Raw genomic sequence first — 15,650 nt, 5'->3', positions numbered from 1 at the left:
CGAAAATCACGCGGGCAAGTTCACAACGAAGACAGATCTCAGAATAGTTGTACATTTGCTCTTGACGCGTGTCTTATACCGACTCGCAAGGTATAATTGGGTTCACGGTAAGGTCGAAGCATGAAGACTGCATCCAGTCGAGCACAACATCGTTATATGGCACCCTTTGTACGAAGGACTTATACTGCAAGGATCGAGAAGAATGGAAAAAGGGGAAAAAATGAAACAACAGCCAGCTCGAAGCGGTCCGCGAGTGCTCGCTTCATCGAGATGAAACTTGTACATCAGAAGTTTCGTCACGTTGTAAATATATCATTGCGATTGAGGCTTATCCTGCACTTTAGCCTTCGCATATTTTCGACGGAATAAAAAAAAAGCTAAAAAAAAAAAAAAACGACGAAATGACTCTCGAGGGGACGAAAAACCCGATGCCTGAACCAAATAAAAGTCATCTTCTAGCGTAAAAAGAGAATTGGACGTGGTAGAACGAGCAGAACGCTGAGGGCAAAGCGCGCGTACAAATCTGCACGACGAGCATTCGTTTATATTGGATCTGGTGAAAAATAAGCAGCGAGGCAAGATCCGTGTCCGGATGAATAAAACTGAAATACATTGGCAAATTGCTACCGTTCACGGAAATGAATTTTTAATTAAATTCAGCGACGGGTGAAAAGAGCTTTTGCATTGCGTGCAATTCTCCCGCTACTACAGCTTATGTACAGTATTACATATATATACATATATATATATATATATATGTATATATATATACATACCTGAAGCAAGTCAAGATGTTTCGATATGCAGTCATCGAAGAGGATGAAAAGGCTCGGAAATTACAACTGCGGCGATTAAAAATCTCCAGATTAAACGTCTCGCGTTCTGAACGACGTGACTCATCTACCCCTGTAGATGTCTAGCGAATATTTTATACAGAGAGAAATGCCGACGGACGTCATTCGTCACGTCGAACGAAATGACGAAGATTAATTCAGTGGGCTTTCAGATTGGCATAATTGCATTACAGGGACGGTAATTCATCGATGAAAAACGGCGAAGAACTCTGCATGCATCGAGAGAAATTTTCACATTCGTTGTTAGTGTACACTCTTTCATAACTTTTTTCATTTCCTACCTGAACCCAAAAATATCTTTTTCGGTATAAAACGAACAGCAGTTCTCCATTATGGACCCTAGCATTTTATTTCGTCGTTTAACTGTAGCGATAATTGGATGTCGATGCCGTAATAAATCGAAGTTGAGGGTTCATTTGACTGAAAAAATTTAGTCTAATAATTTAGTCTAAAACTGAAAAAACTGATGTAGTCTTGCCATTAGTTGAAAATGTAATGTAGTAGTGAAAACTATACATATAATCATGCTAAATACTTGACAGCGACACATAGTCTTGTAATTCCACCGTTATTGAAACCATTATCGCGACAAATTCAAAGTAAAGCATGTCAAGGAGCGATTTGACAGTTTTACCACAAGAACATAGTATTTTTCAACCAATCCAACTGGAAAAGTTTTCTCATAACGAGAAATGAAAAATGTCGTTTTCACAATTAAAACAAAAAAAAAAAGACAAACTGCCAAATCGCCAAATTGACATGACTTACTTTGGAGGGTTGTTTCACCCACTTAAAGTGTTTAATGGCGGATAGAAAAAAACACATGTCGTTTAGTTCTTAGTCTACTATAACATATTGCAAAAGGAATGAAATCGGAGCAATTGACCTGGGATACCTTCCCTGTTAGTGTAGGTACAGGACTCACTTATTTGAACTTCCCACACGGCGAAGAGTATCAGCATGAAGGTTTACTCGGCACGTTCGTGTCGGCGAAGTGCGATGGCTCGGTTCAAATGAAACCCGAAAAACGTCCTCCGGACTCTTAATGCACACGCCTTGTAAGTTCGCATACGCCGACTTGTTAGCGGGCACGAACTTCTACGCTGGACGTAATTGCAAAAGAGAGAAGTACGAAAATGTTGGCAAGATAACAGGGAGAGACTCGCGGGTTGCAGAAGCGGGGTTGAAAAACCGGAATTTTATGCATTTATGCAGTGGCGTGACACCTGCAGCAATAGCCTCAATTTCAGAGCAGGATCGCGTTATGCATGATGCATTGTGGAGTTCGTTAATCAGCTACCCACATGCGACGAAATATCCTTTGGAAACTACTATGGATCAACGAATTGAAACGATTCTTTAAATTGTAACACGGTTCCGTCCGTGGAATCGGACTCATCGTTTCCATGCACGGCTGTAAACCATTCTCGTTACATGACGAAACTGTAAACCGACCAAATTAACCCCTGTTACAAATGGAGGAATTGTAATAAAAAGTTTACGTCGTGTTGGGAACATCTGCTTCATAAAGGAACTGTCACTTTTACAGTTGGTACAATTATGTCAATTACAAACAAGATGGTAGAAGGTCTGAAGGTTATGGATTTTTCGGAAACTATTTCATGATGATGGTAGTAATGTGGAAATTAATTAAATATCATATGTCAATAAAGCTGATCGATTTTTGTGAAGTTACGAGTTTATCGTTCAGCTGATTTGAGTTTCTGTAATTCGCAAACTCTTCAAAACATGAAAAAATCTATTTTATCGGGCGAGAAAGTTCGAATGAATATTAGTTGTACGAGTTTCTGTAAAAAAAAACCTTCGTTCTTACAATCAAATGGAGAGTCTATAAACCTTACGCTGCACATCGGACCCCAGTGTGACATAAGAGTTGTACACAGTAGGTGTTCAGCGTGAGAGATAACAGTGATTGTAGTAAGGCCGATACACTACCAGAAAAACGCCCAACTTCACCCGAATATCGGAAATCATTAATTCGTCTTTCACCATCATTAATTGCTGACAGTAAAATAACTCGTCGTACCAATTATAGCGTTGACTTGTCGTCTTTAATAGTCTAAAATCATTAAGTTGGAACGAATCACTTCTCGCCAAATGTCAAAGTGAATTCGTATACCGATCCTCCTAAAATGGAGCGTTATTAAAAATGCTTATACGTCCCACCAATTCGCTAATTACAATTATTTATCAGAAATAATTGCCCAACTTTTCATCCTTCGTTCGTGAATCTTTTTCTTCTCGTAAGACGGTAATTAAAAGTCGATTGCAATGGTTAAACGACAAGTACGTAAAAGGGTTCAACGACATTAAGTAGGTACGTAAATATTATAATTATGTGATTAGATTACGGAAAAGGTTCGATTTTTCATCAATACTACGGGATGAAAATCAATTCCGGATTCAGTTCCGAGGCGGGGAAGATGTTTTAATTGAAGGTTAAAAAGTGGAGCCCGCATCAGGAATCGTGCAGGCTGCGCAACGCGGAACGCGATGCTGCGCTCAGCGGCAATGACCAGAACTATCCCTGCCCTTGCCAAGGTCACCGTTCCCTGACCAACCTGCGTCGGTCCCCCGCCCTTTTTTGGGAACCCTTTCCACTCGGCGATCCTCAACGGCCTCTCGCCGTTCCCCCGGCCTCTTCTTCTCACAATTTGGTCCTTCTTTTTTTTTTAGTCCTTATCGGTTTGTACTCGCGGGGCAATATCTTTCGGGAGCTGGATTGTCTCGCGAGGAAATTCGATGACGGTGAAATTTTATCGCAGCAATTTACGATACTTTTATATGAAATATCATTATGATAAACTGAAATTGGTCTCTTGGTAAACATGAAAAATATATCTACGGAGCGTTTCATGCCGACTGAACCAAATTTGAACACGTCAGGTTTGATGCGATTGAAAATTTTTTCAGGTCGAACAACTCTGTTTTCAAACAATGGTTTTTGAGTTACGAATATATATTCGAATATTTTTACAGTTTCATCTTATTTCAAATTGAGATTCTTTAATTTTTTAATATTAACGTTTCGTCCTTTTGGAAATTTGACTCAGTGAAAAACAAAGATCAATTTCACTCTATGTATAATTTTAACACGTTCGTTGATCAGACGAAAATAATTGAGTATTTTTTTTTCTAGTTTTAGAATTGATTTTTGAGAAGCTTAAATTCTTTCTCGAGGTGTTGAGTGAAGTCGGAAAAGAAAACGATTGCCTCATGAAACTGTTCTTGAAATACTCGGATTAAAAAAACGAAATCTTGTCGAGAATTTTGAAACACGTGAAATGATATGTGCAGAAATGAGTGAATATTGAAAACAATTTTATTCATACAAACATTCAATCTGACGAAGAAAAGAGGGAAAAAACAGGGAAATATAGAAAAAAAAAAAATAAATTAAATACTTCAACTTTGAAGTTTGCGTGCAGAGAATCATCTAAATTTCGTAAACTTGTGTGAAAAGTTGCTGTACTGTGTTAGCCAAATCGGATGTTTAGCCTATTGTATAAAATTGATGAAAAAAATGGTTTGTTTTTTGTTTCGCAGGAGCAAAGCGTCGGAAAACTTGCGTGCGAATGAAAGTTGCGTCGGCGGTGTCGGGGGTGGTGGGGGTGGAGGTGGGCTGGGAAAATGGCTGAGAGAACACCTCGGAGGATCGAGAGGAAGCCACGAGGTTAGCTCCGGTTCGGTGAAACGGAACGTGCAGAGCAGCGTCGGCAGCGTCGGCAGCGTCGGCAGGGAAGGCGTAGCCGTTCTAGGGGGCGTTGAAAAATCGGCGCCCAGGTTAACGTACGCCTCGCAAAACCTCTACTGCAGTCTGCCACGCGAGCACGGTCGTTCCTTTCACAATGGCGCTGCTGTGCGGAAAGTAAGCCCGGTCGAAATTCAAGGCCACAATCGGCCGCGGTCGAACGGTGATAATTATTGGGGGAAAAACACGCCGCCGACGCCCGTTCCGCCGGTATTAAAACGCGGCGGGCCTGTTTACAGCAGCGATGGGAAGAGCATGCGGCGCCGGAACCGCGACCGTCGTCGACACTCCCTGAACGAAGCGCAGGAGGAGCGGATTATACTCGCGGGGCAAGGAAATCGGTGAGTATTTGTTTATTTATATATATTGTTTTTTTTTTTTTTTCCAACACTTTTGCCGATCTTTTTCACAGAGACGCTGCAGATAATATTCTGTGGGGATAAACCGCGAAGTGAGATATGATTCGTTGGAATAATAAATTAGGGATTTATTGATTGCTTATTTTGTTTATGCCGTGGTGTGACCATAAGGCAAACAGAAAATGCAATAGTAATTGAGGTGGCGATGGTAACAGTAATAGTAGTAACAATGAATTCAAATATACAGTGCAGGTAGAGTGCTTAACAATGAAGTAATAATAGAGATCAGGATTTGTAAATATAAGATTAGGAAAATTAGAGCGACAGTTGCTTGTAAAGTTGTTTATAATTTAATGTAATATAATATAATATAACGTAATGTGACATAGGGAGAGAGATAAAACCGTGTGAAAAACCTCCAACAATGTCATTCGTAATGACATGGCGAACACGAATGAAACATCTAATACGTATGAAAGATGAACACGAGTAAGTAACGCAAGCTCGGATATAATTAATATTCTTAGAAATGTTTGAAATTATTAAATTCCGATGCTTTTCATACGGGTATAAGCGTTTTGGACTGGCTTTGATCGTTGACCAGATTCCCAAAAATTACTCTGAGGAACGTTTGAGAAATTTGTAAGACAAATCTTTCATACGATCTCCGGAGACCTCTTTACCTATGGTGAACGAAATAACATCAAAGAAATTAGAATCGGATGAAAAAATCTGGAGCTTAATAATTTTTGATTGTTCGTATCGTAAAACTCTGAAATTGTCGGTATCTCTGTTTGTGTGAAGGACGAGCTTTATCTTTACTACCACTAAAATCGGACAAATTATACATACGTAATGTTCAGCGTATGAGTTCGACGAAAAAATTTACCCAGTTGATAAAGGAGAAGCCTCGTACAGACTCAGGTTCTTGAGCCGATCGTTAGTCGCCTTGGTACGTAGATGTTGCCGATGGTGCGACAGTCGCGTTACTGGATCTTGTAATTAAATACGACTAATTAACGGTTAGCTCGAGAGGAGGAAGGTATTCCCACGTGCTCCGTGTACGTTAGAGAAGAACTCAACTTCCGAGTTCCATGGATTTCCGTAACTTTTTCCTTCCTTCAACGCACGCGTTACGTAGGATGTGGCATATTTGGCCTATAGGAAAACTGTAAAGTGCCGTCCAGTTGAAGGAAATCGAGAATCAATTCGTGTGGTCCTTGGTTCTTACCGTCAATTTAGATGCTCGATGTATAAGGTATACGTGCACTTGTACCTGAGTCATGATTCGAATCGTTGCGTCGTTCGCTTTCTTCGTGTACACTCTCCGCTCAATTACAAGTTTACAAAGTAGGTACCATGATCCAAGTCCACGGCATGCAACATGTTGCGTTTAATTGCTACGCAATTAAAGTTTGTATATTCGAGTTTATGTGACGCGTAACGACTACCGTAACTCGCGATTAAGTCGCACGGCTTGTATATAAGCGAGCCACATCCGTACTTTGGCAAATATTACTCACTAGCCGATACTTGAGCCTCTTAGAGGATGTAGGTATATAAACCTTAACGGCAGGGACTTTAGGAGGACTTCTGGATCCCGAAAGAATTTTTTACAATGGTTTTATTACACTCGCTATATACTATGGCTGTCTCTTAAAGTATGTTTAGCCAACGGTATACAGGAATCCTTGGAGCATCTTTGGTCATAGCAGAAGCATGCGGTCAATGTAAAAGCTGCTGTCAAGGGTGACAACGGGCGGTGTAAAGTGACGCAGAAATAATCAGTTTCAATTACTTGGTAAAAGAATTGGAATACAGCTTTCAGATAACCGAAGGTATTGTCACAGTTATGTGGCAAGTTTTGTCGAAAAGAAGTTCTCTCCTCAAATGGTCTTTCCAACGGGACGTATGTAACAAACTTTACCTTTCGTTGGATAGACAAGTACATGCTTGTAAATACAGTGAGAGAAATTGAAGTCGAGGTATTTTTTAGGACCGAAGGCGCGTGCGGATGAACTTTTCTCAACCAAGACTGCATGTCCGGGGATAATGTAACGTCCGAAGGTCGCCCGGTCTAGAGTCCCGTCGTTCGATAATACCTTCCTGCCGAAATGAAAGTGCCTCGGTACCTATACACGTAATACATCTCCAACCCACATATAATCTCCATACATTAATACCTCAAAATAAAAACTGACACGGTCGTCGGATTCGAATTCTGTAATATTTATGAACAACCGCACAAGGAAGTAGGTGCAACGACGGAAATTTTTTCACCACGGAAAACCGATCTCTTTAAGAGGAATGAGGCACCATAGACGCCACAGAGGTCAACGCGTATCCTGATCCCAGTTTCAACGACTCGCAACCTCGTACCGTTGGCATGATTTAACACCACGACTCTGGTGAACTCGCTCCGAGTCGTAGGGAAGATGTAATAGCTCTGCGTCTGGTATATCGCTTAAGTGTGTTCCCTTCAGGGCCTTTTGCCAGAGTGAGCCTGTACATAAATGCAGAACCATGCAGTCATCGGAGCTGCAATTTCAGCCGTTCAGAACCGATTCAAGAAGCAGGTGTGTAGAGAGAGCATTTCAGCACTAGTATAAGTACCCTGGGAATCGTTTAGGTCCCTTATTCAGTTTTCAATCAGTTCATTTTGTTCTTATACCATACATGCATACATGAGCCAAGGTGGGTTTCTTTCACGTGATGAACACCCCAATCTTTTCCATTCTTTTTTCACCAGGCTTCTTTTTTACTTCGCGCAAGCTTACGCGAAGAAGATTTTCATTTCCAATCAGATAACAACCGCTGCAAAAGTCAGACGATTTCACACTGCCAGTGTCCAAGGGCGCACCGATTACTACTTCCAGTAGTATCTTTCTCATTGATTTGGATTTAGAGAGTACATGTTCCTTCGTTGAGTCTGGTCAGGGTGAGGTTGGAGGACGGAGGAGTGGATCTTTTTTCAAACTTTTTATGACCACGACGAGTACTTAGAATCCCTACATCAGCGGTCTATGGTGGTTCGTTAAAATCGCATATAGCGGATATAATCGACACACTACGTGTGTGAGAATAATAAAAAGAGAATTTTTACTCCTTGGAAGCGGATCTCCTCCGTTAACTCCGTCCCATTTACCGCGACCGGCTTCGCCTGAAACGTATGTGTGTGTATGTGTGTGCGTATATAGGAAGAATTCCCGCATACTTCGATAACTCGGGTATGGGTACGGCGATAGGAGGACAGAGGGACGCCGGTCCTTCTCCTTAGACACACCGAATGCATTATACGCTTGTAGTGTGTATTGAGGACGAAGGTATGGAACCCGGGTGCAGGAGTGGGTTGAGGGCAAAAGTACGACATACCGCCGGACTCGAGGAGGCGGTAATGTATTCATCGAGCAGTTAGTGATATCTTCGGGCACCATCACCTCGGCCACGGAGCTGGATTCTCGGCCCTAGACCTTCACCCCCCCCTTCCCTCATCCGACCCCTCTTGGCCCTCAGCTCATACTTTCCTGTAGGGCTTAAGGCGGGCTAAATATAGCCGGGACGTTGATATAAATAGAATAACCCTGCGGGACCAGATACCGGGGTCATTCTGGAGATGCTTTCTTTTTTTCATTTCTTCTTTCTCGCTTTCCATTCGCTTCCTTGCCCCCGGTTATCTTCCTCTCACTCTCGCACTCTCTCTCTCTCTCTCTCCCTCCCTCATCGTTAGATATACCTTATACTCAAAGCTCGCCACGGGGGCCCTCGTATCGCTGCATATCATGCAGCCTCCGTCGAAATTTGAGCGGTGTTGTTTTTACGGTGAAATGCACACAGCTGCACATGCGCTGATGCATGTGAAGACTTGTTTAAAGTAGGTAAACGAATTGATCGAACAACACAAATCCCACCCTATTGTGATTCGTATTGTTGTCACTGCCACTAATTGTGTCGTTTTCTTCATCATTGTTACTGTTAGGCCAAGGAAATGATCCTAGATATGTGAGCAGAATCCATGATCCAGACGTCTGGTACTTTTATTTTTATTGAAGACAAAAATTTGATGTAACGTAACGAAATAAGCAAAGCAATGCATATTCTGCAAAGTAGAGGAAGTTGGATTATTTCAAGATTTCCTTATTACATTCGAATCGATTTTTTTTTTGGCTTTTCCGACATTGACGTAGGTATATTTTCTGACAACATCCATTAGACACATCATCCAATATCGATATACGATACCATCCCTTGGTTTTTTTTGGTTTATTTAACGGATGGATTATATCGGATAAACTACCAAATCGACATATCTAAAAAAAATGCGTGTCCAGTATTTTCCGATGTACATGACAACATATTACAGAATGAAGAAAATTGACGAGGTACAGCTCGGGTACCTTTCTTGTTAGTCGCATGTGAGTGACATCGAGAAGCTGGAGAATTTCGTACAGCACGGTCCTGTCCTCGAGGTATCAGGGGATTACCGCCGGTGACATCTTGGACCCGGTGAGATCAGATGATATCCTTGGCCCCTCAGGCCCCGAGGCTCGTGGCGCGGGCGCACCGTCCCCCTCTATCTCCCTCCCGTCCTCTCTCTCACTCCCCCTCGGTCTCCAAGTCTCTATCGGGCCTCCCGCACCAAGAGACATTGACCCCTCGGATGGGCCCCGGGGTCCTTGGAGACGTCGATGCAACCCGATGCCCAGTGAACCCAGGAGGGCAGAACGCCGGTCGTCGCGTTGCTCGTAATCTCGCCGTGAAATCGACCCTCCGAGGTCACGACCCCGGCGTAAAATGGGACTCGCCTTCGCGCGCACTTGCGTTTATCCGAGACTCGATCTGCCCGTTGAAAAGATTTTCACCTGGTGCGACGGTGAATTATTCCGAGTAATAATAGGTGCAGTAAAAACCTTTGGCTATACGTCGAACCCGTGAGTAGTCTTCTTCTGCAGGCGCCTGAGGTAAATAGGGGATAGCATATTGCTATTGTGCAGGCATGAAAGAGGTCAAATTTATTCACCACTGCAGGTAGCATCTCCATTCGATGATTATATATAATTACGGTGAAATCGAACGTTAGAGACCGACGGACATCACCCTGAAGTATGTGTGAGGTCAAAAATTGAACGTAGTGTTATGGCCTGTGGAAGATATCTCCGTACGATGCTCGTTGTGATTAAGTGGATTTTCTTTTCAACTTCACTCTACAAAAATAAGTTCGCAAACGGATTATTTGACTTTGTATACGTTGAACACACTATATTAGCTTCTTAAATGTTCGTATAATGTAGTTTTGAACACGGGTATTTATGTATACCAGTACCAAGGGATATAAGAAGTGCGTGAAATCGCTGGCTCAGATGAAATTGGAGCAGTTATCATGATAGACATTGAGAAAGAGCATATTTCAATCTTTCAAATCCATTTGTTTAAGCACAGCGTAAGAGTATGGCGAACATGACGGGTGTGCTTGTATTTATTCGTTAAGAGAAGATAAATCGGGGTACATGAAAGTGACGCACAAGCTGCTTCAAGTGTTACGCTTGTTGTGAGATACTTTTTCACAGGAGTTATAACCGCGAGTCGTGAAGCACTTGGAACGACTTTTACCCGTTCGAGTTCTTCGACTCATTGGCCGCGCTTGCGGTCCGCCAGTCAGGCGAGGTATTCTATCGAAGGCAGAGAGCAATGTTCCGCCAGTGTATAATTAGGAATGATGATAACATGCTCAATGGGGAAGACGAAATATTGACAGCCGGACACAGCATAGGCGGTACTTGAAGTCTTGGTGCCCGCCAGAGCACGAGTCAGACGTCATAGTGAGCACCGTCAGCAGCGATCCTTGAACCTCCGGATGGAATGCAGTGGCGACGGCCCACGCCATTCGATCCCGGTACGTAGGTACGGAATCCTCATCCTCGGCGGAGAACGGACCTCACGGACTCCGAGGGGTAACGGCCCGGCGGACACGACGTGAGGCTCGATCTTGTTCGTGGAGTGATAAAATACGTACCTACCTACCCAATCCCGTAACGAGGAGCTGGCGAGAGATTGTAGGGACCGGATGGAATTGGGAGTCTGGATCTGACGTCGAGTGGGCGGTAGCAGGACTGCTTTGGGAAAGATAAGTGCAGCAGGACTTCGGAAGTCCGGTGTGATCGTCTGAAATTGTCCATAGACTGTGCGACCTTGTCTCTCATCGCGAAACGGATACAGACAAGCAGGATATTGTGACGTCGTCTGTGAAAGATTGAATGTTGGGAACATCCTCGAATACTGAGTTCGCAAGTCGTATTCAGATATTACGGAGCACGCCTATCTTCATTTCGCTGACAGTTAGTCCGATTAATCGATTCGTTCCGTCGCTGGCGGCGATGTTTTCGCCATTTTCGTTTTTCGTTCAATAACCTAGAGTTGCAGGTTTCAAATCATCCATAGTTTTTACTCAGCCAGCGTTTTATTTCCATTATTCTCTGACGTCGGCTTAAGGACTGCACCATCACGGGATCTAGTCGATTGCCGAAATGGCGGCGGCCTCTGACGAGGACGTTTCCTTACCGCGCAATGCCCAGTCTCAAAACGACGGTTTGGATACGGGATCAGAGGCCAAGGATTCGAAAATGCAACTGATGAAGATGCTAACGTTCGCAAACGACGTCGTTGGTCCATCAGCCAGTCCCATGCACTTCAGCATGACCGTCGATTCGTTAAACGAAGATGTGAACGAGGACAACTCGCTGGAGAACGGGAACGAGGTAGGCAGAATCGAGGATGAAGTGAGAGAAGACACGGTCGAGGATAAAGAGGTGATGGAGGAACAGGATATTGGGCCAACGAAGGAAGAAATAGAAGAAGAGAAAGAGGTGGATGAGGAGGAGGAAGAGGAGGAAAAGGAAGTGGAACAAGAAGAAGAGGAGGAGGAGGCGGAGGAGGAGGAGGAGGAGGAGAAGGAGGAGGAGGAGGAGGAGGAGGAGGAGATGGTGGAGGAGGAAGAAGAGGAGTCCGAAGAGGACCACCGTTATGTAGAAGAGAAGGTCCTTATGGACTACGAATTCCCGACCATCAAAGATATCAAGGTCAAATCAGACACCGATCTGTCCAAGATTCCATCAGAGGTACGACTGATGTTTGAGCCGATCAATTCCAGGATCCGGTTAGGCAAGCTGCGTCCAACCTCTTCGAATATCGCGATATGTTTCAGATCTATGGGGACAGGAACGCGATGCTAACGATGCTACGGGAGCTGGTGAGCGGTCGACCGAGTTTGAGTCTGCGGAACAAGTACCTCGAGTTCAAATGCTTCAGGCACCTCCAACTGGTCAGAATCCGTAATCCCTGCTGCATTCGACTCTCCTGGAGGTTTTCTAACATCTGACTGTATCTCAGACCCAAGTAACCGGAAGCCCGCCGATCGATGACGGCTCGAACCTCGAGGATGAGGCGGAAAGAGAGCGATACATGCATTTTCTGGGTTTCTACAGAAAGGAATCTGAGAACTTTCGCGCTCGGGACGATCAGATCAAGGCCGCACTAGACGTCCAACGCGAGAGAGTCAAGGAGAGGTTGTCGGCGGATGCCGAGGCCTTCGGTGATCTGACCTCGAGGGAAAACGCCGTCGCGGTTGATCTGGTATTCGCCACCACGGGACGCCGACTCACCCAGAAGCGCGTCGAGGAGATGATACGCCGACAGACCGCGCGGCGGAAGCAGGTCGCTCATGCTCGGTACGTCTTCATTCGCCAGTGGTACAAGTTCGAAGAAATCGACGCGTGGATTCGTCGGCTCGAGACCCTCGGTCCCGGGATGAAGATCAGCGACTACGAGGCCGACTTGTCCGTAAATCTCACCGCCAAAACTAAGATCGACGAGCGTAACAAGGAACTCCAGAAGGCGCGAAGCAGGTAAGGTGCGGTAAGGTCTTCCAACTCGCTTGATCGGGACTTCGATCCATTCGCAGCTTCAATCTTTCTCAGAGTTTGCGGCATCATGGCGGCCATTACTCACGGAAAGGTGAAACTCGCGTTTTTGCACGACGAAATCAAAGGCGAAAAGTCTCGCCACGATCAAATTATTGACTTGGTATACAAACGCCGCGAGGATCTTTCGGCCATGCGAGCTCAGCTTTCGAACACGCGGAATCGGTATCTGAGGAAGCGGGAACAGGCTGGACTGATGCTGGCTACGTGAGTGGTTCCAGTCCCTCGTCAACGATCGTAACACTAGTTTACGATATTAACGGACGTGTGTTTCACCCCTCAGACCTGTCCTACGAGAAATGGAACGAGTCTCGATGCTAAGAGACTTTTGGAAGGATCAAGTCGACCATTTGCAGTCTGAGATTAGCGAGCCACAGTCAGGTACTGACGAGAAACGGACGCAGCTCAGGGAGGTGATGCCATTTAGGAAGAAGTCGAAGGCTCTCGGTAATCCACCGAGTCTCTTCTGATTAGCTCCACTTGTCGTCCACTTGTTTTTTACGATAACGAAGAAAAATATAACATTGAAAATGAGTATGGATCGATTCGCCTAAAGATCGTTAACGTGCAGTGACGTAGTACAAAGAGAGGGGATTGTCAATTTTTTGGTACTTCCAGAAGAAGCGAGAAGACCGGTACTTATCTGCGTTGCAGTTCAATAAATTTCAATGTTCGTTTTATCAAGCTCTGAAGATCTCGTTGTACTTTGTTTCGTTGGTGTACATGTATGTATATATTGCGCATAGAGTAATGGCTTGATTTTACACGTACATTGCAGCGATAAGGTATGCGGATAGGCTATACGTCACCAGCGTGGAGCGGACAACTTAATATAATACATACCTTAAGGAAGGGTGGGAGAGAAGGAGAGCCGAATAATCAAAAATTTATCAGAGATCAACAGCAGCAACTACAAGAGCCAGGTGGTGCCATACACGCCGATGTAAATAATAAATTAACCGTGTGTAGCGACAACGAGAAAAGTCATTCTTCTTTACTACCTATAGAGACATACCTGTCTACCTATATGTGTGTGTAGTAGCGCTACTCTGGTTCTCGATCTTCGCGAAGCGATTGTACCTCATCGGGAACAATCGATTAACCGTTATACAACGATCAACTACTACAACTATCCAACCTCCGACACTATTTGGCTGATATGGAATATCAAAACGAACGCTGCAACTGATGATTGAAAATCGCCTGCAACAAATTTCGATTCACCATAAGCATACACGATTGTTTACACGTCAACATGTCCAACAATAATAATTATTAGCGGGTTGGATGGAATAGTATTCCTGATTTTATTAATACTAGAACATTTAGATTTGTCGAATGTTACAAGAGTAGATTTGTACAAGGATATCTCGAAACAACTCGACGCAACTCAGTTTTTATGGATGAAAATGAAGGGAATTAATTTTTATGTATCATGTCAGGCTATTCCAACGGCCAGACATCTTATTCACGCAGAATTTCTCACGCATTATTCGTCAGCTGCAATAACATTTCATTTCACAAGTATCAAAAATGAGTAATTAACGGATGACAATAAAAGTCCATCAATCCTGCTATGCGTAGAGAGCTCGTTGTTGGACGTTAAAAGAGAATGTCGCGTTCTTGGGCGTTGAGTAACCGGCTATATCCGTTCGTTATACGAGATATTACGTCGGGCTTACGGACATCGGGAGTAAATCGCATAAGCACAGTAATTGAATTTGTATACCATCGCACTTGAGGCATGCCAGTGCATCTTTCACACGTCGTGTTTCAGTCACAGGACGACATCACACTTCATAGATACCGTAACAGGAACTAATATGATTCAATTTGTAAAAATTCGTCACTGACATACACCTGCTTCCTATCCTCACTGAAGTAACGAGTATTCAAAACACACGAGTTCGGTATTCACAAGCGAAAAGAGACACACTGCAGGTAACGGGTACAATGTGTGTTGTGAAATGGTCAGGGATTGATGCCAAGTGTGATACAAATTTGACGGATGACATGCTATTCACCGTCGGTAAATACGTGATGAAAGGCAGGGAAGAAACCGGCTCGTAGTACAGTACAATGACGTCACGCTGCCGCATTGGTCCCGCTCTCTTTCGCTTTTCGTCGGTAAGGTTCTGCTAATCGTTTGAAACATACTGGACATCTTCAAGCAGGTACATACCTAAGAGTCTGTCTAGTGCCTCCATTTTGTGTCGAGAATGAGTTGCGTGTATATATGTTAAAAAATGGGACGTGGTTTTCCTGTCGAAACAATCATGGCGGCAAAACCTGTTGAAACAGACCAAACATGTACGAAGTGCAAGGATGCGGCGGCCTTTCTTGAGTTTTATGTGGAAACCTTCGAAAAAATCTGGAATATAACACAATGCGGACGGTATTCTTCTGAAAGTGACCCGTGAGTCGGTTGGATGTAAATAATAAATATTGACACAACCCTTGCACTTTTGTGTACCAGCTGAGAAGAAAAGCTCTCCTTCTCCTTCTCGGTCCAGCTTGTACGTCACTTGATCCTCTGGGCATTTACGACTCCTTACACATGCATTGTAATATGCTGCACGGGAAGCTGTGCATTTCGAACACCTGCTTTATCGGCCATTGCAGTAAATATCACAAGAGCGTGTAATCAGGCTGAGCCTCGGGCATCGCGTTGTAGTTCCTGCGCCAATAATTG

General features: G+C 43.9%; 1 protein-coding gene across 1 annotated transcript in view; it reads left to right on the top strand.

Moving 5' to 3' along the window:
- The first annotated feature begins 401 nt into the window (after positions 1-401).
- Positions 402-15,650, top strand: part of LOC124299218 (uncharacterized) — a 156,602-nt gene continuing 141,353 nt past the window's right edge. Inside the window, exons 1-2 of the mRNA XM_046752265.1 lie at positions 402-460; positions 4,422-4,967. Coding sequence (XP_046608221.1) covers positions 402-460; positions 4,422-4,967 — 605 coding nt within the window. The remainder of the gene's footprint in view (positions 461-4,421; positions 4,968-15,650) is intronic.

Source organism: Neodiprion virginianus, chromosome 2 (assembly GCF_021901495.1).
Source record: "Neodiprion virginianus isolate iyNeoVirg1 chromosome 2, iyNeoVirg1.1, whole genome shotgun sequence".
Lineage (NCBI taxonomy): Eukaryota > Metazoa > Arthropoda > Insecta > Hymenoptera > Diprionidae > Neodiprion > Neodiprion virginianus.
The sequence above is the reverse complement of the archived record's forward strand: the minus strand, read 5'-3'. Positions and strand labels throughout refer to the sequence as shown.